Source organism: Colletotrichum karsti (assembly GCF_011947395.1).
Source record: "Colletotrichum karsti strain CkLH20 chromosome Unknown Scaffold7, whole genome shotgun sequence".
In the NCBI taxonomy this organism is placed as follows: Eukaryota; Fungi; Ascomycota; class Sordariomycetes; order Glomerellales; family Glomerellaceae; genus Colletotrichum; species Colletotrichum karsti.
In genome coordinates, this window is record NW_024065907.1 from 1,315,254 (window position 1) to 1,342,739 (window position 27,486).

The following is a 27,486-nucleotide window of genomic DNA, read 5'->3' on the forward strand; positions in this document are numbered from 1 at the left end:
GCAGAGCTGGCTTTTATCCAATTAAGGTGCCGTGAGGAAGGTTTTGGACGAGTGCTGGCCTGCAGGTGATGTAGCCTACGTAGCTTGCCACTGGGTGGAGGTACAAGTCGCTTGAAATGCTGGTGTACAGCCACACTCGCGTGCCAGTTTCTGGATTTTGGTTCGGTAATGGTGACCAAGATGAAGCTCGAGATGCGTCTGCTCTTCTTCGGATACGAGATGTATATACTTCGCTTGGCAATCAACAATTCTTTTTCCTCCCTGCCTTCCCGGCAGTTGAGTCAGCTGCGGAAGCAGGCGTCAGGCGAGGCTGCACCTGACCTGTACAGCCTCTAAAGTCCTGGACTCTTGACGCATCACTGACCTTACCGCTCCAGCCAAAGTCCACGGCCGTGTCCACTTGAAGATCTACGTTGCCTGCCAGGTCTAGGCCTCTCCACGCTTCCTCCGCCTCCTCTAAAGCGGGGTCGTGGACTAGTTCTCAGGTAGGCACTTCTTAGGCTGACTTTGGAAGGACTTGAACTAAGCTGATTTCCAGTCCTCTTTACGAGAGCATGGATCTGCTTACTGACCTGCTAAACTCCGCAAACATCGCATGAACTCACCATTGTAAATGCCTCAATATGCCCAGCATCCTTCACCGCTTTACGCGTCACATGACTTTGCAATTGACTCGGATTTTGCGCGACCATTTGTAAATTGAGAAACTACCATGCGTGTATCGGTTGGCTCCTTCACATCTTGGCGACCCTGCTAACTACCCGTGCTCCGCCTGCATCACTTATAAGCTTGTCGAACCGGTTAAAGTCCGTGGGTGATGAAGGCGCAGTGTGAAGAGTCCTACCGCCCATGTCCATCAGTGCCCAACCACCACCTCAGCTAAGCCAAGGGAAGGCGGTAGACCGTGAAGGACCATGCGTGACTGCTTCCAAGAGCTCTTGATAGGGGCAGCGGATCAAAACTGTGATTGCCTACTGACAGTCCAGCCTCGATCCTCCGCGTGCAGATGTCGAAGTTCCCAACCAACCTAACCAGATGAAGAAAGACAAGGAAAAGAAGTTCAGTCTCCCTCATTAGCACTGCTTGCGTCGCCCGATTGCCTAGTGTGTCGATGGGAACTCGTACGAGTCGTTCGGTGTTTTCTTCGACTACCACTACCACTGACGCTTCGCCCGTCTCTCGTGTCGTCCCCATCCCCGATACTACCTCCCCAGAAGCGGGCCTCGACGCGTGGTTGACAATGTACGAAGCCATCGAATGGAAATCAAAATCGTAGTGCGCGTGACCATTAGAGAGTAGGAAAAGAAAAGGAAAAGAAATTGAACAAGGAAAACCGTCGGTGAAACGCAGCTCCAACGCATCGACAAGGTGCGAGGTCCGAAACCAGGGGCACTCAAGATGTGGGAAGGGATGTCTCGCGGGGCGGCCCGACGACGGTGCCTCGGAAACCAAGGTACCGGACGTGCCGTTCAAGTTCTTCCTGCCATAGGCGCCAATCCCATAAGATCCAGCAGAAGACTGCGGGATGCCTCGAGAGTGGTGCCTCGTCATGAAGAAATGAGCCATGCAGAGAAAACAACCCAGACATGTCGAAGAACAAAGTTGAGAATGCGTAAAGAAATGGGGATGCGACCGGTTCGCGTGGCAAGGCGTATCATCAAAAAGACCCTGCTGGTGAGCAGAACCCGTACCAATCGTGATGCCTGGAAGCCATGCCACGGAAGGATGACGCCAGTAAGCCGGTCAAATCATACTCCCAATAGGTGGACAGATGCGTATGGTTGCCGTCGTCGGTGATCACTTGGGCAGATAAGAATTCGAGCCATACGGTGCGCTTTTCGTAGCCGAGCGCAAACTATTTCATCGTCCACTAAGTCAGCATGCTCTTGTCAGCCATTGATCTTCCGGCTCGCGGCCTTCTTGCCTGGATAGGTTCCGAGGTGGTACTTACATCCTGTCGCTTCCACCGACGGCACGGTTGGTATCTGGGGTGTTTACACCAGCACCAGATCCTCGTTCAATCACTTTGCGGCGCGAGCTGGGAAGGGCGTTAGGCTTATTAGCGCCAGACTGAGGGGTCGGCTGACCAGCAGTAGTGGCAGTGCGAGATGCCCGCGCCTTTTCATCCTCCTCATTGGCTCCGGCGGCCTGGGCGATGGCCTGAGCGTTCTTCTGGTACTTGTAGACGGTCCAGTCGAAAACGTAGTCGTACTGGAAGCCCTCGCGGACGAAGAGATCACGGAAGATCTTGCGGAGGTAGCTGTAGTCGGGCTTGTCGTCGAATCGGAGGGATCGGGTGTAGTTCAGGTAGATGGCGAACTCGTTGGGGAAGCCGCGGCAGAGGACCTCGGTCGGGGTGGTCATCTTCTTCTCCATGATCCTGTCGTATTTCTGCTTCTTAGTAGCAGCCTTCAGTCCTTGCCAGGGGAGGGATCCGCGGCAGAAGTAAAGCATGACGTAGCCGAGGGACTCCATGTCGTCACGGCGGGATTGCTCTGCGGAATCGTCAGCAGCGGAAAGGGGCAGGACTGGGTCAGTTGGGAGATGAAAACATACCGACACCCAAGTGGGTGTTGATGGAGGCGTAACGAGCCGTGCCGGTAAGGTTCTTGTTCTCTCTGTAAGGAATGTGGAAGTGAGTCTTGGGGTCACGGTACTTCTTGGCCAGACCAAAGTCAATCACATTGACCTGGTTGCCACGCTTGCCAATGCCCATAAGAAAGTTGTCGGGCTTGATGTCACGGTGAATGAATGACTTGGCGTGGATGTACTCGATGCGAGAAATCAGCTGGTCGGCAAGCAGCAGTACCGTCTTGAGAGAGAATTTTCTGTTGCAGAAGTTGAACAGATCCTCGAGAGAGGGGCCGAGAAGGTCGAGGACCATGGCGTTGTAGTCGCACTCGGTGCCGAACCAACGGACGAAGGGGATGCCGACGCCGCCAGCCAACGACTTGTAGACTCTGGCCTCGTACTCAAGTTGAGGGTGCTTGGCCTTGACGCTCTCGAGCTTGATGGCGATTTCCTCGCCGGAGATGATGTTGGTGCCGAGGTAGATGTCACCGAACGAACCAGAACCGATCTTGCGACCGATGCGGTACTTGTTACCAACGCGGAGATCCTAGAAGATGTTAGATACGGTACCAGCAGATCGAGTTGGAGCGAGACAAGCTGGGCACTCTTCACCGACATCAGACGTGTTGAGTCGACACGAGACCAACAACGTCGTCCGATGAACATGCCCATGCCGTATTTTGCCCCAAACCGCTTCCGGGGTGCCAACTCACCATGGTGGTCATCTTGGCCGATATGTTCTGAGTGCTTCTTTCCACGAGGAAGGAAGCGATTTGAGATAAATATTAGGGTGTCGATTGACGGGTTGTGAGAGACGTCAGCAGTGAAGCTGTGTGAAGACTGAGGGTAGAAAGGTCAGCGTTGATGCATGAAGGAATAAAATTCTTAGTACGTGACGTTAGGTGGATGGCTAAGTAGGTACGGAAGAGTGTTTCGGAGAGAGGAAGGAAGGTGGAAGTTGAAGAGTGGAGAGGGTTGGTTGAGGCGGCGGAAGCGACAGGTTGATTGAGGCAAAGCTCGGATCCACCGAGAACCTCAATCAACCCGAGGCTACCTGAGGCTCTCGCGTCGACTGATGCTTAACCCGAGAGTGATCCGAGAACGGGGACATCATCGAGGTTGCTGATGAAGCAAACAATGAAGCAAACTGCAGGAGATGATACTCACATCTTGTTGTATTCGGTGGTGTCGAAACCGGTGATTGCGTGGACGTGTTCGGGGGTTGTCGGTTGGTGAGGAGGTACCTGTGACGAAAGAGGCCGACCGGTGGTAGAATATGGCTCGGGGAAGTTGAGATGGAGACGAAAGAGTCTGGAGAGACTGGCGGTGAGTCGAGGGTCGGGAGGTCGAGGGAATTTTTGTAAATGATGCTGATGCAGGTGGAAACCTCTCCAACTAAAGCCGTGTCCAAATTGGGGAGGGACAGGTCGTGGTGTTGGGTATTGAGGGCCTTTGAAATCAAGGGCTCGAAAAGAGATCGTGGGGTGAAGGAAGAAGAGTAAGGCGAAGGTTGGAGGAAGAGGAAGGGGAAGGGAAAAGGGTACCTTAATGGGATGGGAGCCCAAAGTGGAGGCGAAAAGCGAGAAAGGCAGAAAGTGAGGAGGGCTGGCTCTGGCTGGCGGGCAGCGGGCAGCGGGCGGCGGACCACTGGGCTGGGGGGGGGTTAGGTACGGAGTAGGCAGACAGACCGCGGGCAGAAAGCGCTGTGAATGGGTACGGGCTTGGGCGTGGAGTTGGTTGAGTGAGAGAGGTGGGTGGGCGGTGGACGGAACACGGAGTGGGTGAGAGAGAGAGGAGCCTTAGGTAGGTGGTCCGGGCTGGCCCAGGCCTATGATTTTTTACGCGGGAGGGTACTTTGACGGGAAAGGAAGGTACGTGCGACAACGGGCAAAAAACGCGTGCATGTCCAGGTACCTCTTTTTTTTGTTCTTTCTTTCCTGACGCGATTCCTGGTCCAGGAGAGGTACCTTCCTCCATCTATTTTCTACCACCTCAGGTAAGGTAGGTAGGTATTGTGCCTGCCGTCATCACGATATCAATCCTTTCCCCGCTGCATTTAATGCATCTCAATGCCTCTTCGTCAACTCGCCTGTTGAAGCATCAAGCACCCAGCCTTCCTGTCGGTTACCTGCCTACCTACCTGGGGTGAGGTGGTCCGGGTTCGTACCGCCCGCCTCTTTTGATGCAGGAGTGGAGGGACAGGCGTTCCTTCCTTCGCCCTGGACCGGATATCTAAGCTTCAAATTCCAGGGCTCCTACTTCAGTCCAGTCCTGGTATCCGTATCTGCCTCCGGCATTGATTGACCGATCCATATGGTCTGTGACCTCAGCCAGCCCCCGCCCTCGACTTCAACTTCGGATTTTCCTTTTCTTTTGTTCCTGTCATTGTCGCCCTGTCCCGTCGGCGGGGAGGCACCGCAAAGCAGAGACCAGCAAGCAAACCATGGCAGGAACAAGCAAGATAATTACAATACGGCCTGACATCAGCCATCGCCCAGCCCCAGTCTGCAGGGCAGCCTACCTTACGTGGATTGCCAGCACAGCTCAGGCTTTCCTCGATTTCCAATTCTTCCACCGACCAAGGCACAGAATAATAACCTGATCAGTGGCCTGTGGCCTGTGGCCTGGCCAAGCATCAAGTCTCATCATGCCCATCTGGAGCCATTTCGACATTGCAACAACGCACTGGACACGCAATTCAATGCAATCAACGCCCTTCCACTAGGCGACGACAAGGAACACCCGGACAAGAGACATTGGGTCCTGGCCAACCCTACTTCCACGCTCCACTCCTCCAAAGGGGGAAATTTCACTGTCCGACAAGCGCCTACCGCCCAACACGCGCCCTTGACGATCCTTAACGAGCCTGAAGATGCCGCCACGAACACCCACGATCCCTGTCTTGCCTCGCTGCTTCCGGAAGACGAGCCTGGAATTCAGGGAACAAACCCGAGATAGAGCTACTTCGGGGGCCTCAATAACACGGGAATGATGCGAGAGGGGCGAAAGCGCCGCAGCGGGATGGACCCTGAATGCCCACATCCTTCATTCCCGCCAACATGCCAATACCTCTACATTAAAAGAAAACGGCGTCCCTTAATCAGCATCGCCGTCGCCATTCTCGCATTCTGCCGCAACCAACGCCTTCCCGGCCTCTAGCCCCGAATATCCCTCGGCATCTGCGAGCTTTCACCCGCCAACGATATCGGCAACCAAAGCCCATGTCCAAGTACATGCAGTACGCGAACCACTTCTTCAGGAACCAGACGGACTGCATTAGACTCCAAAGTCACAGACTCACACGACCTTCCGCAAGGGCAAGACATACGTGCGCCCTTTGCGAGTCCCTATTGACCGTCGACCGAGCTCCAGGTACCTCACCTTACCTGCCGCATGCAACTCCAACGTCAATTTGGATGTCCTCAATTTAAGGATTCAACGCCATCATCATGCCAATCCATGTCAATTGCTGACGGGAGCCGGCATATTGGGCAACATTGAACCCTCATCATCCATGTTGCCGCACTTACCAGCGTCTACTATCAGATTCAGTACTCCCTCAGCTGATACAGCTCCGGCTAACAAGGAGAATGCGCTAATCGTCCGCCAGCGGGAGCCTCACCGCTCCTGACTGCGCGGCTAAATGAGGGCGCTCGAACAAAAACGAATCCAGGAGAGTCGGTCAGGAGACCACAATCCAAACAAGCGGCCGGGAGCACTAGCAGCACCACATCGGTTTGCCAATTTCGAGGAATGAATAGCGTCCATGACTTGATATGATCATGCAAAGACAAACCGACGTGGTTCTGGCGACTCGTCACCGTGGCACAATCGTCGGCTCGGAGAGCTCGCTGGCTACCTACCCTGTCGTGCCGCCGTCGCCCGGCATGCAAGAACCCTCTCTCGGATTTTGCTGTGCTGTCGTCCGAGATATCGAATATCAGTGCCAATGCTTCCTTCCCCCTTTGATCCTCACCCTCCTTCAAACTGCAAAGGATCTTCCGCAAGGGGCGGTGACAAGGGGATTTCCTCCCTGCCTCTCCACCCCTTACCCTGCGATGTACGGATACAAAGCAGACAAAACCTGCAATGCAACCGCTCATCGCCGACCACATCTCACCTCCGCTTCTGCTGTTGCTAGGCAAGCTGGGCGCCGGGGTAGCAAGCTGTGGCGTCGGAAGCCCCAAAGACACAGAAGCCACTTGATAGCTCCCACGTCACTCTCGCCCCAAGTTACCAGCCAATGGTCTCAAAAACTGAACAAGCAAGAAATTAAAAGCCAAGCGGAGTACCGGCCTCGTCCCCTAACAAAACAAAGCCAGCACCTCCCAGCTTCGATGTTTCTTGACCATGATTTGGTTCGTCAACTTCCAGCTTTTGTCCGCTCATGGCCGACAGCCACGACTCAGACGTCCGAACCGTCAACCCTTGTCAGCTGTCTCGGAGTTGGGCAGCAATCCCTAGACTACGATCCCTAGCCTCTTGCGCAACTGGAACCGTATTCCATGCATGCCGGGTAAAATTAGCGGAAGCGCTCACGACCGGTGCGCCCTGTCTCGCGGCCCGGCTGACACAGCGAAGCATCCCAATTGGAAGACGATATATCAATTCCACGATGACGGGTTGCTGCTTCGTTTTCAATTACAATGACGCCATTTACAACCCGATCATCATGAGCTGCAACAAACATCAAATCAACTGATGAGTGAAGACATCTGATCGGGTTGAATCCCCCAACGACTGTGTTGTTCGGCCAAGTTCCAGGTCGATGTTGAGATACCGATCCCTGTCGCGGAACACTACCGATTTCTCGGCGGTGTCTGTGGACTTGAGCAACTATCTACAACTCCAGAACTGAAGCCCGGCAAACGGCGTAATCGGGAGGCGGCCTCCAAAAGCTCGAGAAAGCCACACAATATCCCTCATACGACGCCCAGCCAGCATTCCTAAGTAAGCTCGCTTCCCACCCTGGAGGCTGCAGGTTGGTGCATGTCAACATGCTAAATTAAGACGTTCGAGAAGCGGTAGATGGGGTAGCTTGTGCTTTCTGGAAACTCACCGCCGTTGGCAGCCTACAAGCCCTTGCTACTGGCACCGCACGTACGCATCAAAGAGAGACGGTGTGAGAGTCCGTCTCCGTAGCGTCGGTTCAGAAACGTCACTCGTCGTCCTTCGCCAGCCAACAGACGCCCTACCCAGCTTTGTCCTACCGTCACTTGGGACGACGACACCCAGGCTAGCAGAAGCTTAGTCCGCACCCGGCCGAAAGCCAACCCTTCTTCCACTTCGCAGAAGCCTGTCATTCTAGTTGTCGCAGGGCTATCTTGGAAACCCCGACGCCAACAACACCGAGGCAACCAGCTCCCCACAATCCCGCGGCGTATTTGGCTTGTCGTAATGGCGCAACCCAGCATAAAAGCCAGCTTCAGCTATTGCCCTAAGCTCACGGTCTGAAATCGTGAAACATGAGGCCCAAGAGGCCGAAGAAGTGTCAAGACTGAGCTGGTGTTGTACCTTGACAATACTGCGTAAGAATGCCAACTGCTGCCGATGCTTCCAGCACCCCCGCAAAGCCAAGACGTACAGAGGTCAGAAAACCGTTCAACCAAAGGTCGATGCGCTTCCAGCCAACGCCGATCGCTTTCGGATTTCCCGCCTCGGCCAATCCATCGGCAGGGTCGACATCGCGGATGGGCCCAACCACATCAGCAACACCGATCCGCTTGCCTTGGTTCGTCTTTGGCTCCGAGGGCTGCTTGGCGCCGTGGACACCGAGTCTGCAAGTTGCCTGATCTTGCCTGCTTTTAGGCAATGGCTCCAATACGCTCAAGTCACAGGATCTCAGCTGCATGTCATGATTGAATGACGAGACGGTATTCAACATGTCACGACAGGCTGCACAAGTCTCGGCTGCGAGATTGGCTATTTGATAACCGGACTGTACGCGGTCTCCCGTGAGATGTCACCTGTTGCCGCGCTCGCGCTGCAAATGAGTCGAGGGGGGACGAGTTCAGGCGTATATCCGAATATCTGATACACGATTGCCGCCGAAACGACCCTGGCCGCCAGAGCCTCTGCCATTTCTTCTGCCCCTTCAATTACACGAGCCCTTTCGTGGTGTGGCTCAGGAACGACCAATCCGCACCCCATGTCCGGTCCCGAAGGCCTTGAAACGCTATCGGACCATCCCACATTATGCTCCGGGCCGCACAACAAAGCCATGAACGCTTCTACCCTTCCCACCCTCCGGATCCTCGGTAAGATGGAGCTAGTGACCGGCCGGGGGTCCTGGGCGAGCAGGTGAATTTGATATCGAGGCCTCCGTTGATTTCCCGGCAGCTCGGCAGGCAAATTGCTGCCGTGGATCGAGGGTCCGGCAGGGCGATATTCTCCTTGCACAAGGTCCAGTTTTCAACGAGTGCAATGGCCATGGTTGCTGCCGATAGCGTGTGCCGATATACTTGGATATTCTGGAGCAATCGAAGCATGAGAGGCAAAAACTAATCCTCCAAGATCCATCTACCGACCGTCGATGGCAAATCCAATGACTCGAGTCCGCCATCTCGGTCATCACCCGCAGCTCAGAAAACTTGAGACGAACCTTGCAGCACACGACACATGAACGGAAAAGTATTTTCTCTCCCCTTCGACGACCCGTCTGCACGCAGCGTCATGGAGCCCGACTCCACCGGGAATCCCAACGTCAATCGTTCTCAACCCGCCCTCTCGGTGCTACCTGCTCGCATGGCTTGACCCTGCTCCCGTGCCGCGCACTGCTACCACGTGGTACTGCACGAGTAGGATGCCATGCGGGTATGCCGTCGAGAGAGACCCTGAGATCGATTCGAGGTTATCGTGTCTCGACAGACTGTGGAGGAGCATCAGCCAACTTGCACATGTCACTCTGCAATGCTGCTCAGCCATGGACCTCGTTCAAGCTCCCCAACCACGCCCATGTTCAACAGGCTAGGACACTTACATCCATGCTCAGTCTTGAACAGGAGCAAACCTGAGCGTTAGTGGCTCGACTTCTCGGCCAAAGGGAGACACTGCAGCCAACAAGAAAAACTGATCATGGTACACGTCGTCCTCCGCGCTAAACAGAACCAGGGCCATGTCGTAATAGTAGTTTTCGAGGGATGTCGATGTCCTTCGCAGGTTCGACGTTGCATTCGACGGCTCTCCGGGTGAGACTTGAGCCCAGTGACCTGGCATCGATTCGCAACTCTTTGTGAATGGTCTTCCACGGGCCATTCGTACAGTTGTGCAACTTGACTACCAGCAGCCTGTCTTGCAAAGTAGCTGTCGCAGCTCACTTGACAACTATCGTTGTTGGTGAAAGGTGTTGTGTTGGTGAAAGGTGTTGTCTCAACGCCAGTCATGGACGCCAGCAACATGACAGTCAGACGGCTCCCACCTTGCCGTTCGACTTGGTGAGCGGACAACCGCCATGATATCTCACGATGCTGCCCCATTCCTCGATGCCGGAAATTCATCCTGCAGTACCCGTCCGCAACGCGCCAACGCCAGAGGCTTGCTCCTAGACTCGTCCTCCCGATCAATGTGTTTCTCGCTGTTGACGTATCTGCCCGGCCGGCTCTCTCCATCCGGCCAATATAGTCGCAATCGACTACCTCACACCTTGCGAGGTTACGGGTGAAAAGAGACCTGCATTTCGTCACCTGAAGCACCCGTCCAGGCGTTCCTATACGTCTCGTATATCAGAGAAGCCCGCCTGCCACCTGTCATTCCTCGTCCGAGTCCTGCATGGTGCAGAACCGGTCGATTCACAGGTTTGCCCGAGCCCCAGCCGTGTGCGTCGAGCTTCTGCTCGTGGAGAGGGGTACGGCAAGCTGCATTTTTCATTTATACATCATCATATTCCGAGCTGTTCTAAGACTGCCGCCATCGGGGAGTGAATCCTAATTGTTGTGGTTGATTCTCGCGTTAGGCAATATCGGGCGGGATGCGATCCACGGCGCGAAATTCACAAGCAGGATCGAGTGGTGGTATCAGAACTTTCTCAGCGCTTCGTTCATAACCCGCCGCGTACTCGCACGCCGCGCACACTCCTGTTGCAAAAGCTGTTCGCGGAAATCCTGAAGACCTGTCGCGGCGTCCAAAGATAAAAGTGCGCTCTGGTTTCCTGATGGGTTGCACAGTTCGGTGTGTTTCGCCAGAGGAGTCCTCATCCTCCGAGACGAAAAGGGGAAACGAAACCACATCAAAGCAAAAGGTTCCAACCCGGTTTCGAAGCATCAGCTCTGCCGTCTCCATCCTCGGCGCCGTGAACGATTGAAAGAGGCAAATCAGGGCATCAGTCCAGATCATTCCGGAGTGCGCCTCTTACTTGGGGTTGGAGCAGGATCGCAGGTGCCTGCCCCCTGCCGCTTCTCGGCATATCGTACAGAGCATGTCTGATGATGGAGTAACCTCGTTGACGATGTCGCGGATCTAACTAATACGCGATGGAGAGAGCTGAGTAATACATCTAGATGAGTAATAGTCACATGGAGGATGTGATTTAGTTCAGTGGATGAAGAGCCGTCGAAAAGCAGCATACCCTCCCCCACCCCTATATCACGAATCGAATTCCCTGCGAAAGTCAGTGTATTCCGGTCTGCGTAGGTTAACATGGCCTCGCCGTTTTATTGAAAAACCAACCGTGTGTAGGACGGAGAGGGAAAGTATCCAACGGCATACTTGGCTTCGGAGTCGAGACCGCGAAATAACAATCACAGAAATGATTGGGATCACGAAAAACTCATGTAGGTATTGTATTGCACATCACGGTTGGTCATCGCGAGGATAATACCGGATAATATCTGTCAGTACTTGACGTGTTATCTTGAGACGAACTCGCCATCCTGATGAAGTCGATATCAGGCACGATGAGAATTGGAAGGTATGCGATGATGGCCCTCGCCTCTGGATGGAAGGTCGACAGAAACAATAGAACCCATTGTCATACGATAAAACTTCTTATGTGTAGTGACGTTTGCACATGTATTTTACGCGATTATGTTATAGGATCTAAATCGTCATGTACATCGTGTATATATATTACAAGCCAACATCAAAAATGCCTGATTGCGTAATATCATCACAATATGTGCTTCGAGGTAGATCATGGCAGATCACCACCAGCCCGTGACGTGCCGCGTAAGAGCATGATCCCGTGAGCGAGAATGTGACCGAGACTGCGTCGACGACATCCTTGAACCGCGCGCGTGTCGATCCGGCCGTTTGACTCGCAATCCGGGACGATATCCGTCATATGTAGCCGCCCCGCCGGTCTGGGCTCCCCTGAGCACGATTCATCTCATCTTGCGAGGTGCACCTTGCGTCTCTCGAAGGGCTGTTTTCCTGTGTTTGCGACTCGCGGTACATATGTATGTGTATCCGCAGGACGTCGCTAGATGCCCCAGCGGCGCGAGTCTACCGCCAGACGTCCTGAACGGATCGCAGTCTCGCAGAGCGTTCTCGCGCGCCGTCAGTGAGGCTACGATATGCTCTGCCAATTTCCCGTCTTCGTGACTCTGCTTTTATTAGGTCCCTCCTTTACGTCGGACGTGGCGTGTTGGAATTATTACGAGAAGCCTGGGGCGCGGCGTACGTTGCTATACCCACATTAACAGCCAACTCGAACGACTTGGCAGAAGAGCTACCTACGTTGCGCGGGAGCGTATCCTTGGGGCGCCTGCTGGTAGTACTGCCCCGGCTGGAGCGGGCGATTCGGGGGATACTGATACTGATACTGGTACGAGTGCTGGCCGTACTGGCTGTGCGGCGGTCTGTACCGGTTGTCCTGGAGGTAAGGCGTGATGGCCTGGTCGACGAAGTCGGTCGTCCTGTCGAGCAGCTTCTTTGCGTGGCCGAAGAGGCCCGAGCTGGACTTTGCCGGGGCCGGTGGTGACGTGTAGTTAAGTCTCGTCGGGGGCGGGCCGTAGGGGTTTTGGGGATGGCCTCCATAGCTCTGTGCCGGCGACGTCCTTGGCGGGAGGGGAGGAGGCGTCGGTGTGCAGCCCTGGGGACCGTTGACGTAGGACGGCTGCGGGATCGGGGGCGCATGGGGATTGTATGGGTGTTGCTGCAGAGGCGTTACGTTCGAGGGGTTCGGTGACGGAGCACCGATATCTGCGGGTGAGAAGGGGTAGGACGAGATGGTGCTGGCAGTGGTCATCGGGGAGAGAGGCGCTGTTGTCGCAGGTGTTGATGATGCTGGCGATACGTTTGCGGGTCGACCCTGGGAGATTGCCTGGGTATACGAGGGTGGTGGAGAGGCGTATGTGGGTTGCTCGGCGGCGATACTCGAAAGAGAAGCGGCTGGGCTGTGGTGCGCCGGAGGTGTCTGGTTGGCGTCTGGGCGAGCGTATGATGGCTGCTGGGGAAAGTAGGAGCTCATAGGCAAGGTCGGGGGAAGCGCGGCATGGGCGAAGACGGGACTGACGGGAGTCGCCGAAGTGTAGGCCTGCGATGGAGCTTGCGAATATGACGGCTGTAGAGAGTGGGCGGTCGCATATTGAGGCTGTTGCGGCGAAGGAGCCGTGGTAGCTCCAGTGTGAGCCGGTGAAAGAGGCGTCACTACAGCCGAAGTCCCGGCGGATACGGGCCTCGCAGATGAGGCGCTGGTCGGACGAGGGTGCATAGGGAGGTTGATTTGCGGCGCCGGTGACGGCTGGCGCCCTGAGCCCGGTCTGGTCGGGCTTGGAGGTGGGTACGTTCCGGCAGGAGGAATGGGGTACGTCCCGGCCGGGGGGATGATGAGAGGAGGACTTCCGGTGGGGACCGGCGGCGGCGCTGTGGTCGGGGCCGGAGGCCGAGAGATGTTTAACGGCGCCGGAGCCAGGGGTGCATCATCGGGAGATGCTTCTCCACCTTGCTGGACAGGGAGTCCCACCTCCGGGGACTGCTCCGGAAGCACGGGCTGCGTTGAGGCGGGATCTGCGATGCCACTCTGCGGCCCGTTTCCAAGCTTCGAATCGGCTTCTTGGTCCGGCTTGGGCGAGCCAGGGCCAGTCTTGACGATCTTTAACGGCTTCACGGAGAGCATCTCGTCGGCGTTCCCCTCCTTGCTCGGCGAGATCGAATCGGTCCTGGCCGGCGGGTCGTCTTCGAGGAAGAAGCCCCATGGATTCGCCTGGATCAGGGGCTTCTGGGCTGCCGTGTCGTTCGCAGCTGGAGAGACGGAGCCGGACGAAGACACGGGCCGCGGGGTGGTGGGCTTGGCCGGGGCTGACTCGGCAGCCATCTCGAAGACGGGAACTCCATCTTTGCCGGCAGCGGCGGCGGGAGCGGCGGATGAGGATGATGACGTCGGTCTCGATGTATGAGTGATCTGAGGGGCCTCTAGTTCGGCGAGGAAATGCTGCTGGTGAGAGGTAGCGGTTGTCGGAACTGGAGACGTGGAAGCGGCATGTTGGTGTTGTTGTTGAGGAGGAAAGTAGTACTGTGTTTGCTGCGGCGCTTGATACGGCGAATATCCGTACTGGTGTTGTTGGTTTTGAGGTTGCGGCGACTTGGATTGCTTGGGTGGCTGGACGTGGTATTGTGGTTGTGGTGTGTAGGGCGCGTAAGAAGGCTGCTTCGGAGGTCCTGGACTGGTGCCCATTTTCGGTCCACACACACCCTCTCTCTTTCCCTTTCTCTTTCTCTGCTGTCTGGTTGCTCGAGATCTCGAATGCGGTTATCTCTTTCCTTCAGTCTCGTCGCCAGTTTGGAGTAAAGAAAGAAGGAGAAAAGAAGAAAAAGAGAGTTGCGCGGCGAGGAAGGCGGGAGGAAGGAAGCCAAGGTTAGCTTTCCAGCCGCAGCGCCTTCTCTCTTCTCGGCTTAGCGCTGTGCTGTGCTGTGCTGGTTTCTTTGGGCAATAGAAAGTCCCGGTCCAGGTCTTTTTCGACGACATCAGCACTTCGGTCTCGGACAATTAAAACCCACAGCGCAGAGCCTAGGCACCCGACAGCATGGGTTCAAAATTAGGGGCCCAAGGGTTCGTTATGATGGAGCAATTAATTGAATTTGGATGTTTGTTGGCGCGGCGCAGCGCAGGCAAATGACCTCACCGCTCAGGTGTTGCCTCCGCCCTCAGCTGCACTGCAATTCTGCTGCCTGTCTTGCATACCACCATTTGCTGCGGCCTGTTCGTGTCCCTGATTCCATCTAGGAAATCAACCAACCAACCGCCAATCTCCAATCCCTGAGAAACGAGACACACGAAATGCGCCCTGCTGGCAGCCTGATTGGGATCCTTGCAGCGGCCGGAGGGGACGATCGTCAGCACAATGCCGTCACAGGGGTCTTCTGTGATTGGAGACTCGGCGTCGTTTTTTGTTTTCTTTTTGGTCGCTAGGGCTGAGGTAGCGGCCAAGTTTAAGGCTCTGGGGAGCTGAGATGCGCTGTTACGGTAGGACTTGACCTTTCCTGATTGAGCATCGTCGGTTGTTTCTGGGAGAACGAACCATCGTTCTCTTTGCTTTTGTTGAGTTTCTGCTTGAAATACCCAAAATGCCCTTCTCCAATCCATCACTTACCAAAGTCCTCCGCGTGTGTATTTCGAGTGAATTCTTGCCTGATTAAGGGTTTGGTCAGGCTGTGGATTCATCAGACCGCCGTCTGACCAGCTTGACGAAAACATACTGACAATATCTTAAAAACAAAAGCCCTGCAACACGACCAAGACAAATTGCTTTGGTTTTGTGGCTAATCATGGTCTTCAAATGTCTTGGATAAAATACTAACTATAGGCAGAATAGATATATAGAGTCGAATATTCCGATGACATTACAAAAAGAACAATCTACTAGTCTCAGTGAACTCAATCCACGACGAAGTTACCCAGTCAAAGCCCATCGTATGCAACACGAGTTCGTACACCTTTTCGGACTCGTGTTTCCTCGGTCCACATCTAGAAGTCCCGAAATCCTCGACCCTTTAAAAGGGCTCCCACCCCCGGCTGTTTTTATCCAGAACATCCTGGCCACCGGCTTCGACTCCGGGAAGCACGCCCCTCCGACGACGAACTCGCGGTATCTCGCTATAGAACTTCATCCCCGCGAACTGATGCCGCCCCGGATTCATGAGACCGATACAACCAACGAACTCGAAGAACTGGCGAAAGAATGCAGTCTGGCTCTAGGCGGACTGGAAGTATTCGGCAACAGTAAACCGGACTGCAGCACACCCTCGGTCTTCTCGTTATTCAGGCGCCGGCGAGTTGTCTGTAGGGGTTTGATATTCGAATTTCTCGTGTCGAGAGTCCGGCTTGTCTCGATCTTGATGCCTCCTCTTTGGACGATGTTCATGTGGTCCAGCACCTCGGCCGGATACTCGATCTCGAGTACCTCTTCCCAAATTTCTCGGCAGCTTTCTCGAAAGCGAGATATTTATCTTACACGTAGTTGCAGAAGATAATCTGCTGAAGGTAACCCTGAATGTGACTCTAGGAAGTAGCACGGAAGTTGTGGCTAGATCGACGATAGCCTAGGGGTAGAGGATCCTGCTAAGCTCATGACTGCTATCATCGACGAGGGTGTGGATGAACTCGATTGTCTCGATATGTGAGGTTCGTATGAAAAGAAAGTCCGCCAGTGTCTATGAGTGTTACCTTTCTGTTGGTTCGGGGGGTGAAACATGGATACATGACGAGGTCGGAGACTTTCTCGAGGATTCTTTGCTCCGCGTGGTGGTATTGAGCGTTAGGTTGTTCTCTTGCCTGTGCTCCGATGACTGGACAACCTAGCCAAGGGACAGTAGTGGAAGGTCTTTACGATGCATTGCTTTCGGAGAACGTAGGCTTGATTCTCTTTACTTGGATAAAACAGGTTCCCCTCGGCCAAAAAAAAGGGCCTAAAAACAGAGTTACTAAGACTGATCAAGCCGTTCATGGAGAATTGATGAACAGAACGAGAATATCCTCAGCGCTTTCATAGCAGTTAAGTCAAATTCGGCATCATGTAATGAAGTGTTAACAGTAGACATTTCGCACAAGACAATCATGACAACCTTGCTTCAACCGTGGGTTTTGAAGCTAGCTCATTCAGTTCCTACTCTAATTACCTTACATGGCTTGAAACCTTCGACTCGGCCTGTTTGTTACAAAACTCAAGTTGTGTTCTTTACCCCAAAGCCACGGTGACTGAGCAACGCTCAATCGTGTTGTTTGATCTTCTCGCCTGGCTCTGATGTTGAAAGAATCTATAAGAACTTTTATAAGGGTTTCAATATTGCGATCTCGTAGTTCCGCCCATCAGACTTTCGTGTTAGTCAGGGAACAGCCCGGCGTCTAGATGTCTGGATGGTCACCATTACGCACCTTTGAGTTGGGCTCAGGTGCCGTAATACCAGTAACCTTAACTCTCAATTTCTATCATCCGATGGTAATTCACTGTATCTAAAGTTTCATCGTGTTGCGCAGGCAAACGGCAGCGAATGCGGATTGCGAGATTGTGCTCGAAGATGCTGATGAAATTGACCCTTCATAGGTAGCCTGAGAGCGTTGTGTCGCAAGCAAGACGGGTGCCTCAGGCATTCTCAATTGTCTTGGCCGGTTGGCCCAATGGCAAGGCGTCTGACTACGACTAAGTACATCAGGAGATTGTGGGTTCGACCCCCATGCTGGTCACATTCTTTTGTTTCCGGGGCCATTGGCTCTGTTTTTGTCGTTTCCATTGAATGCACCATGCATTACACTTATTTAGACACGAGTATTGCTGTTGGTTCGGCCACAATAGGTCGTGGATCGCAGCTTTGGACACTGGACCTACACATGTGTTTTTGACGTCTGTCCTAGCCGCTACGAGCTCTTCTGTGGCCACACATTTTGTTTAAATGTTGCTTTTTTTCTTCAACCAACAACGATACTGACTCCGGTCAGAGCGACGACGTGAAGCTACTAGCCGTTTGACACCTCAGCCCGAGAGCCCTAGACAATTTCCTCGCTCTGACCAGAGTTTGACAGGACTTTCAAACACGTTCCCCAGGTTTGACAACCCTATCTCCGCGGCCTGTCTAAAAGATGATACTCCCCAGCCCTCCGAAAGAAACAAACCGGAGGAGAGCCGAAGCACAAGACATGCGATGCAGCACACAGGGGTGTCGTGTGCAAAGGAACCTCTGCTGTGCCGCAATGACGCACTTGGCGGCGGACCACCCAAGGTCTTGGTATTGGGAAGAAAGTGACACAGGCGGAACGGAAAGGCGGACAGACGGGCGGGAACGCCAGCACCATTCAACCACCCTCAAGAATTCGTTTGTTTGTCTCACTGTAGAGAGAGCGTGTGGAAATGCAAACGAGAGAGGCGCTGCGAGAGACGGCCGGCCTTCCCTACGGATCGTCAGCGAGTGAACTCCTGGTCTGGACGTCCGCTCCCACAAAACGGATTGAGTTATCTTGGCATCATAAGGCAGAAGAATAACCATCCTCAAATTTCCCCATCAGCATCGACAAACACAGCAACAGAAGTGTCCCTCATCCGACTGAGAAGAAGAAGAAAAGCAACTCATCCCGCCTTCCGCCCCGCCGTAGTCCCCTCCCAACCAATCCAGTCCGCAATCGACAAGAAACCAACCCACCGTCCGCGAATCCTCCACAGGCTGCTGCAGAAATGAGACTTTTGCCCGATGGATTGAAAGAGGGACCCCGGACGCAGCTGACGGGCGAACGCACTGCCCAGCGGGAATCGGGATGTGGCAGGGGGTCGCATGCCACGTCGCGTGCCGACTTTCCCAGTCCACCACCAAAATCCGGTCTTCAACCACCCTTGGCGGTGGGTGGTTCGTACCCAAAAAAAAGAAAGACACCCCTTGGGCCTGCGCCCCGTATTATCCTATTCCCATCTGGTGTCAGCCCGCGCGGCGAACAGGACGTCTCCGAATTCAATTCCTCCTTGGCGAAATCTGCACCGCATCTGCTTTTGGATTCCTCCTCGCGCGCGCCCAGAAGAGGGGGTGATTCTTGCTTCCTTTCATCGTCTGTTTCCATTTTCTCTCTTCCTCAACCTTCTGTTTACCGCTTGAGCGTCCATCTTGGGGGTAGAAACGGAAGAAAATCTTACGACGACCACGACGACTCCTGAATCCATCAGATGGGCCACCAACCGCGTCTTCATCACGACAACCCCCTAGGCAACAAGCGCAGCCGATAAGGGAAAACCACACGCCAGAACCCACCCTGCATCGACTCCGATACCCGCGCTTCTCTCAAACCTAAAATCACGACGTCAGACTTCTTACTTTATTTTCCTCAACGGTCGAACTATCCCATCCGTAGAGCAAGCCACCCGAAGAGAAGCTTAAAACCCCCTTAGCTCGGTCCTACTCACCACGGGCTCAAGCTTCACGGCACGCAGGATCCGAGAGAGCCGCGACCTCCCCCAACGCCCAAAGTCGCAACCAGTCACGACATCGAACACAGCAGGCGACGACATCCTCACCTCAAAACCTCACCTCCACATCCCGAAAACGAAAACAACAAAACAGAAATAGGGGTCCTCCCCCAGAAGAACACCCCGTCACAATGACGTTCCCGGCCCCAGCCCGCCCGAGGCGCGGCCTGGTCCTGATAGCGACCTTCTTCATCCTCACGACCCTCTTCCTCGCCGCCGCCCGCCTCGCCTCCCTCGACCTCCCCGTCCTCCACCGCCGCCCCGCCGCCGACGACAAGCCCAAACCCTCCCCCGCCGACGCCCCCATGTCCTACGGCCAGACCGCCCGCCCGGGCTTCACCGACCTCTCCGTCCACATCGCCGCCCTCCCCGACCGCCACGTCCCCTCCCGCGCCAACCCGGGCCGCCGCCTCGTCGTCGTCGGCGACGTCCACGGCATGCGCGCCTCCCTCGAGTCCCTCCTCGCCTCCCTCAACTTCGACGTCGCCCGCGGCGACCACCTCGTCCTCGCCGGCGACATGATCAACAAGGGCCCCGACTCCCGCGGCGTCCTCGACCTCGCCATCCGCCTCGGCGCCTCCGCCGTCCGCGGCAATCACGAGGACAGGGTCCTCCTCGCCCACCGCGGCCTGAAGAAGTCCAGCGTCGCCGAGGAGGACGCCCACGGCAACCCCGTCCCCGAGACCGACCCCGCGGCCGAAGCCGAAGCCAACGACGACGACGACGACCTCGAGATCCCCATCTTCCCGCACGGCGACTCCGCCGAGCGCGCCACCGCAAAGTCCCTCTCCCGGAAACACATCGACTGGCTCTCCGCCCTCCCCGTCATCCTCGACGCCGGCTCCGTCGAGTCCCTCGGCAACCTCGTCGTCGTCCACGCCGGCCTCGTCCCGGGCCTCTCTCTGCAGCAACAGGACCCCTGGGCCGTCATGAACATGCGCGGCCTCGTCTACCCGCGCGAGGAGCTGCGCCGCAAGGAGGCCAAGAATGCCCTCGAGGAGTACCGCAAGGCGCACACGGCCTCGCCGGGCATCACGGACAACATGATCGAGCAGGAGCACGAGCGGCGCCGCAAGCCCGAGGACCGCTCCATCGCCGTGCCCACAGACCGCCGCGACGGCTCCAGCAGCTGGACAAAGGCCTGGAACAAGCACCAGGTCAACCTCCCCGAGGCGGAGCCCCGCACCGCCGTCGTCTACGGCCACGACTCGAAGCGCGGGCTCAGCGTCGACAAGTACACCTTCGGCCTCGACTCCGGGTGCGTCAACGGCGGGGAGCTGAGCGCGCTCGTCATCGAGGCCACGGCGGAGGGCGTGACGCACGCGGTGAAGAGCGTCAAGTGCGAAAAGGACGACGGGAAGAAGGGCAAGAAGGAGAAGAAGAGCAAGAAGGAGAGGAACAGGTGATGAGTAGAAGGTGAAGAGAAGACAGACAAACAAGAAAAAAAGCAAGACACACTGGCTATGAGATAGAAGCCGGCAAATGAAAAAACAGGACAGCTAGGTCCTCGACGAGCGAGATACAGCTAGAGGACCGTTAATACTGGGACACCCGGGATGGGTTGGACGGATTGTACAAATGGGAGTCACGACGGGACGGACGGAAGTCCGTATCCTTATGAGCATAGTAATATCATTGGCGTTTTCGATTTCAAGATCATTCCGTCCGTATTGTGAGGAACCAGAGGCAAGCGTAGCTGCGAGGGACCATCCAGTCAGAACAAGCCAAATGAGTATCCTGCAACCAAAGGATAGTTCATATTCACGTCTTCAGATCACAGGATCGGGCACGACAGCATAGTAACCAAGCAATCTATCACGGGATTTTTTGCTATGTTTGCCTCGCTCTAAGATATCATTCACAACCGCCCTCGACTTCCCTTCCCCTTTTGATCTCTGTTGTATCCATTTGGGTGTATCCGTCTCATTAAGTCATTCTCACGTCATGATTTGAGTAATTTGCCTTGCCTCCTCGCACCACGCCTCCTTTTTCCCTCGGCGTCCCCTGATTTTGGTATTTGTACTGCTTATCGCATGATTTATGCCTGGACCTTGGCCTTGATGATGTCCTTGAGGGTGACGGCGTCGGCGGCGAACTTGGAGATACCCTCGCGGAGCTTCTCGACGGCCATCTGCTCCTCGTTGAAGTCGAAGCGGAAGAGGGACTCGTCGTTGATGTACGACTTCTTCTCGATGTTGAGGCTGGCGGCCTTGGAGGCGTCGAGCTTCTTGGGGACGGGGGCGTCGGAGTTGAGGAGCTCCTCAAGCAGGTTGGGCTGAGCGGAGAATGTTAGTTTTGCTGTAAATCTCAGGGTTGGCACGAGGCGCAGGGGCTCTTACAGAGATGGTCAGGTAGTCGCAGCCGGCAAGCTCGGTGATCTCGCCGATGTTGCGGAAAGAGGCGCCCATGACGATGGTGTTGTAGCCGTACTTCTTGTAGTAGTTGAAGATGGTCTCGACGGACTTGACACCGGGGTCCTCCTCCTTGGAGTAGTCCTTCTTGGTGGCGGCCTTGTACCAGTCGAGGATACGGCCGACGAAGGGGGAGATGAGGTAGGCGCCGGCCTCGGCGGCGGCAATGGCCTGGACGATGGAGAACATGAGGGTGAGATTGGTGTTGATGCCGTGGTCGCGCTGGAGGATCTCGGCGGCCTTGATGCCCTCCCAGGTGGAGGCGATCTTGATCAGGACGCGGTCCTTGGAGATGCCCTGCTCCTTGTACAGCTGTTGTTGTCGCGGTTAGCGGGGGATTCTCTGTTGCTCCGGCGGGTTCATCAGAGGAGACGTACGTCAATGATGTGCAGGGCCTTGTCGACGGAGGCCTTGGTGTCGAAGGAGAAGCGGGCGTCGACCTCGGTGGAGACCTTGCCGGGGACGACCTTGAGGATCTCCTTGCCGAACTCGACGAGGAGGGAGTCGAGGGCGGCGTCGACCTGGTCGTCGACGGAGCCGCCCTTCTTCTTGGCGTAGGCGACGGCCTCGTCAATCAGCTTGGCGTACTCGGGCTTCTTGGAAGCGGCGAGGATGAGGGAGGGGTTGGTGGTGGCATCCTGGGGCTTGTACTTGGCGATGGCTGTCGGACGAGATTGTGGTCAGCGGGCGTTGTTCTTGGGTCTAGTTGTTGGTGGTAGTTGATGGGCTATGGGAAAATAGCTCATCTGGTGAGAGAAGAGACCCCCGTCCCGGAACGGTTGGGGAGAATCGATGGAGGGGTAACACGATGGCGGGGTGACGGCGACGGAAGGAAACTTACAGGCGAAGTCGCCGGAGTCAGAGACAACGACGGTGCCGGTGGACTTGAGCTGGTCGAGAGAGGTAGACATTTTGGGTATATTTTGAGATGAGGAGATTCGAATTGAGTCGAGATGCAGAGACGTGGACGAGATGCAAGAGGTGGGATGATGATCGGTGGTGGTGGAGGTATTTACATATATATAGACTTTTGGTTGAGCTTAGGCCCACACTTGGGGGTACATGCACAAGTTAAATCGCAGTAAAATGGACGACGGCAACCGGTGCAAGCAGCAGCATTGGACGGGATGAGCGATTAGTGAGTGAGTGTGAGTGGTAGCGTACACCTTGTCCATAAACGCAGTTCAGACCGTCGACAGAGGCGTAGGTCCCGTCGTGGTCACAGCCATCCAGCGACATTTTCTCTGAGGAAAGCGGGGTGGGGTCCCTTGTCCCCGTCCCTCCTCCGTCCCTCCCTCTCCCACCTTGCACCAGACACGACGGGGACCTCTCACACGCAACCACTCGACACAGCAACGAGCACCCCTCAGTGGAATTCCATTCCCCTGCCGCCGTTTCTCGACTTGCGTCCTTGATTCCGCCCAGCGGGAAAACCGAATGAATCAGTGGCATTGGTTCTGCACTGCTGTCCCTACCTTAATCTCGAACCTCCTCGCAGGCGGCAGCACATCCCCAACGCGCGTTGAGTAATGTCAGGCCAACTCGCCCTCGCCCCATCTCACACGGTTGCCCCTCCATGACCCAGAATCATCGTCATACCCCCAGTATTTCCGCGACCTCCCAAAACACTTCAGCAGAAAGTAATACCCGCAGTGCAAGGCCGTTTTGACGCTGCAGACGCTACGGTCCCCCCGGCGGGCGGGCGGTCGCTGTTTTCGGCCGTTCGCGAAACGTATCGGATTTTACCTCGTCTCTGGTTTCGGAGAAAATGGAAGAGACGCCGCAGGTCGGGTTTTGCTGAGCTAATCCACCTTTTGCGCTTACGGATAATATCACCGGTGACCACCTGCAAAAATCCTACCGCAGCTTCCAGTTGCAGCTTTTGCCCGTCCGTAACCCGGAGTTACAGACCAAACGGCATGGCGACATCGGACACGTGGTTAACCGAATATTTCTCGCCGGGCCCAAGGTTCCCTCTCTCTTTCTCTAAGGTAACCCCTTTTTTCCCGACGACTGACAGCAAGTCATTCAAGAACGAAAAGCAGAAGCACAAGCCATGCGTCCTCCCATCGTGTCCAAGGTCGAACAAATAGTTGATATAACTGTAGCACAGACCCGCGGCGTCATCGCGGGAAATAGCCACAAAAATTGATGTCATTCCTGCTTCTTATGACATCACGTGATGGGTCCTTGGGGCCGTTTTTCCCTCTCTTTATGTACTCAAAGATGAAGGGTCACCCTGCCCCGACTCCCGGATCCATATAATCTGGCTGGAGTCGTTATCCAGCGTGCTGCAGAACCGGGAGACGCGATGCATTGCGTTATTTACGGCTTCGACTTCGTGAGGCTGTATGGACGTGGACCCGGTCCAGTCAGCAGCAGCCTTCCTTGACATGAGACGGAATACGCTGAACCACTGCACCGAGACGAGAAATACAATTCCGTCTCCTTCTAGACTCAGTCTATCCTCTGGAAGTCAATGGCAAAGCTACACCGCAGCGCAGTACCGCGCCAATGTCAGATCAGATATATCGCCAAGTTCCACGTCACGTATCAGGAAACTCCGGGTCCAGGTCCAGATAAACATTCTCTGACATTCCATCACCCTCCCTCCTCCTACCGTGCAAAGCCTCCAGTTTCCGGCGCGACTCGCTGCAGTGGGGGGGGGGGTACGGTACGTCGGATGGAACGGGGGTGTGGTAGGTGTGCTTGTGTGTGTGCCATGGAACATTGTACCGAACCGGCCGACGATCCCGACCGCTCGCTTCGCCCGCTTGCGCGAGATGCGACTGCCGCCGCACCGGAGGGGGGAACCCTTTGTTTACGTAACTCCGAGGAGCACCCAATGGCTGAGCATCCTCGGAAATCCACATCGCAGGTTGACTTCCGAACGACGGGAGTTGCAATCCATTGCGTACAAAGACAAAGGCCAGTTTGGCAAAGACCTTGGGCGTTATCATTCATTTATAACGCTACTGGCATATTATGTATGACTTTTTTGGAACGTCCCTCCTCCTATCCTTGGTATCCTTTTTTTCCGTACACTTAATCCTCCGTGATGTCGCCGTACTCCCACATGCCTAGCCTCTCCTCCTTCGCCCTGGCCTCGACCTCCTTCAAGTGCTTGAGGTAAGCGGCGTGCTGGCTGCTGCGCTCCCACGCCTTGAGCTTCTTGGGAACCATGGCCAGACCGTTCGCCACGATCTCCTTGTTGATGGAGTCGTTCGGGCCGGGCTTCTTGTCGCTAACGTTGTAATCGAACAGGGTGATGTAGCTGATGTTGTCCTTGCTGTCGATAAAGTCGAAGCTGGCAACCAGCTCCTTGCCCTCGGTGAGTTGGGCTATGCAGTCGAGGGCCTCCTGGTAGTATTCGGCCGCAATCGGAAGCTGCAGGAATGACAGGGAAGCGTCGATAGCCTGGGCCTTGAGCTTTTGCGTAGTGAACTGCGGCTGGTCCAGAGGACGCAGCTTGGACCAGGGCTGCTTTTCCGTGTTGCCGTAGTCAATGTAGACGACTTCGGCGACCTTCGCCGCGCGGTCATTTGAGCGGATGCGGGCACGGTACCATTGGCCATCGGCGGAGAACTTGGCAGCGACAAAGTCTCCCTTGTTCGGCGCGTCACCGATAGGCTTAGCGTTCTTAGAGTCCAGGTGGAACTTCTTGAAGTCGTTCATCAGAGTGGTGAGAGCCGCGGTGCCCTTTCCAATCTCCTGGATCTTAATCTTTCCGTTACCATCAATGTTGGTGATGACAACGTCACGGTAATCCTTCGGCTTGTTGTCGTAGGCCTCAGGGGTGTCGTTGGTAGTCTCAACCTCGACGGCCTCCTCTTCCTCGTCCTGAGACGGGTCCCAGCTGTGCCAGAGACCCTTACGGCCTTCCTTGGCCTTCTTCTCGGCGCCGAAGAGCTCGCTGGCGTTGCCGGACTTCTCAGCAGAGTAAGCGTGGACAGATGCCAGTCCCTCCTCGACGAGGATCTTGGCGAAGCTCTCGCGGTTGACGTAGAGGTCGCCGATGAATCCTCCTACCTTGTCGATGTCGTAGATGTCGACCTCGACGTCGCGCTGGTTCAAGCGGCGGGTGGCAAGGTCAGCCGCCTCCTCGCCGAACTCCTCGCCCTTCTCGCCGCGGGGGCCCGGGGCACGAGGAGCGCGCACACCACCGAGAACCAGAGTGACCTTGATGTTCTCGCGGGGGATGAGAACGCTGAAACGGGAACCAGACTTGACGTAGTCGACGACGGCGGGGATCTTCTTCTGGCGTTGCAAAGTGCCAAGCTGAATCTTGGCCTTCTGTACGTCGGTGATATCAACAAACGACTTGAGCTTAGGTGCCTTGCCAGACCAGATACCCTTCTTCTCTTCCTTGGCCTTCTCCTGAGCAGCAAGGAGCTCGTCGTAGTTGGAGGCGCGGTCGGTGTCATCCTTGCGGTGACGGATAACAGTGGCGTAACCCTCCTCGACCAGCATAAGGTTGATGTTCTTGCCCTTCTCAGTGACAGTGGCAACCTCGCGAGCTTCGAAGCCCTCGGTGGCAGGCTTGTTTCCATCAATAGTCACATGAACGTGCTTTCCGATGAGCTTCTTGCGCAGGAACTCCTTCGCCTCGTCTTTGTAGGGCGCCTCAGAAGCCTCATTGGCACGGGGGCCACGAACACTGCTCAAGTTGATGCGCTTCTCGGTAGAATCGGATTTTGTTCGGACGATGATCTGGTCAGCACCAATGATCTTGGACACAATCATGTCTGATTGGGAGCCGCCAGCCTTGGCGACGTGGTGCTGGTGCAGACGAAGCTTCTTTCCCTGGGCGGTCTTCTCGGCAGCGCGGAGGCTGGCCATCTTCTCGCCGAGCATGGTGGAGTGGAAGTCGTTGCATCTCGCCAGACCCTCTTGCAGGAGGAACTCGGCGATGTTCTTGTTGCCGTTGGGGTGGATCAGAGCAGCGACGAGCTGGCCCTGAGCGCTAGCGCCAACGATGTCGACCTTGACGCGGCGCTGGAGCAGCCTCTCCTCAACGAAGTTCTTAGCCTCGTTGCCGAACTCCTCCGCGGGCTGGGTCTGGCCGGTGGACTGGACCGTTCGCTCGGTAGCAGGCGTTCTGACTCCGGCAAGGAGCGTCATGACCTGCACGTGCTTCTTATCCGAGAGCAGAAGCCGCACAAGCAAGCGGTCACCGCTGAGAACTCTCTCGACGATACCATCGACGGTCTTGCCCTTCCACTGCTTCATGAAGTCCGGGCCGCCGAGATCGTTCTGAACCTCAATGTTGCCACCGGTGCCAGCCCAGAGACCCTTGCCCTCGTTCTTGGCCTGGGTCTCCAGTTGCCGCAGGTTGTCGATGCGCTGGAGGATCGCCTCGTCGTCTTCCTTGCCGCCGGCCTCTTCTCTGACCTTGAGCCAGCCAGCCTTGACGGCTTCATCGGGGAGGGAAGGGCCATCGCGGGAGAGCAGGGCAGAGACGAATTCGCGACCAGACTTTACGGTGTAAGCTACTGTGCACTGGATCTGCTTGCCGACGACGAGCTCGCGGAGGTATTCTCTTGATTGGAAAGCGAAGGGCTCGTCGCCTTCCTTGCTGAGGCGAGGCGCGCTGACGTAGGCGAGGGAGACGGTCTTTTCGGCTTTGGGGTTGTTCGGGGCGGTAAGGACCAGGGTGTCGCCGCTCAGCACGCTCTTGACCTTGGCGAAAAAGGGTTTCGACATGATGGGCGATCAAGAAGCGGCTGGGATACTAGAGGGGATAACAACTATGCAGGTTAGCGCATTGTTCTACCCAAGCTGTTTGCAGCGACCGTTTCCATGTCTTGCTTTTGCCGACTTAGACAGTGTTCTTCGGCAATTGATACGACATGATGTTGGAAGCAATGCTGATCTACTCTACAAGAACAAGTGCCTTAGAAGCACTGCTTGGAACAAAGTTCTGGCGCAAAGTGCCTGTCTAGAGGGCTGCTGTTTTGCTCAAGGGAAGCTCACGTGGGTAGGTGCAGCTTGCGCGGGCTCCAGCAGTAGCTTCCTTCGGCGTCATGCTCAAGCTTCCCTCTGGAGACAGTTTGCGGCGAAAAGAAAGCATTGACTTACTTGGGAGAATGGGGGATGTAGAGGAGGATGTGAAGATGGAATTCGGA

General features: G+C 55.6%; 5 protein-coding genes across 5 annotated transcripts; 1 reads left to right on the plus strand and 4 right to left on the minus strand.

Moving 5' to 3' along the window:
• Positions 1 to 1,947: 1,947 nt before the first annotated feature.
• Positions 1,948 to 8,422, minus strand: CkaCkLH20_03176 (casein kinase I hhp1; the record flags this gene model as incomplete). Its single annotated transcript, XM_038885895.1, has 3 exons — positions 1,948 to 2,495; positions 2,557 to 3,118; positions 8,156 to 8,422. 3 exons carry the CDS (start codon positions 8,420 to 8,422, stop codon positions 1,948 to 1,950), a joined length of 1,377 nt encoding a protein of 458 aa, XP_038749094.1.
• Positions 8,423 to 12,235: 3,813 nt separating this feature from the next.
• Positions 12,236 to 14,182, minus strand: CkaCkLH20_03177 (uncharacterized protein; the record flags this gene model as incomplete). Its single annotated transcript, XM_038885896.1, has 1 exon — positions 12,236 to 14,182. One exon carries the CDS (start codon positions 14,180 to 14,182, stop codon positions 12,236 to 12,238), a length of 1,947 nt encoding a protein of 648 aa, XP_038749095.1.
• A 4,899-nt stretch (positions 14,183 to 19,081) lies between these two features.
• On the plus strand, positions 19,082 to 20,356 carry CkaCkLH20_03178 (calcineurin-like phosphoesterase; the record flags this gene model as incomplete). The annotated part of the gene is made up of 1 exon (XM_038885897.1): positions 19,082 to 20,356. The coding sequence occupies one exon, from the start codon at positions 19,082 to 19,084 to the stop codon at positions 20,354 to 20,356; it is 1,275 nt and encodes a 424-aa protein (XP_038749096.1).
• Positions 20,357 to 20,988: 632 nt separating this feature from the next.
• CkaCkLH20_03179 (transaldolase) lies at positions 20,989 to 22,272 on the minus strand (the record flags this gene model as incomplete). The annotated part of the gene is made up of 4 exons (XM_038885898.1): positions 20,989 to 21,225; positions 21,290 to 21,673; positions 21,739 to 22,022; positions 22,203 to 22,272. 4 exons carry the CDS (start codon positions 22,270 to 22,272, stop codon positions 20,989 to 20,991), a joined length of 975 nt encoding a protein of 324 aa, XP_038749097.1.
• A 2,134-nt stretch (positions 22,273 to 24,406) lies between these two features.
• CkaCkLH20_03180 (transcription factor) lies at positions 24,407 to 27,064 on the minus strand (the record flags this gene model as incomplete). The annotated part of the gene is made up of 1 exon (XM_038885899.1): positions 24,407 to 27,064. One exon carries the CDS (start codon positions 27,062 to 27,064, stop codon positions 24,407 to 24,409), a length of 2,658 nt encoding a protein of 885 aa, XP_038749098.1.
• Between the last annotated feature and the right edge of the window lie 422 nt (positions 27,065 to 27,486).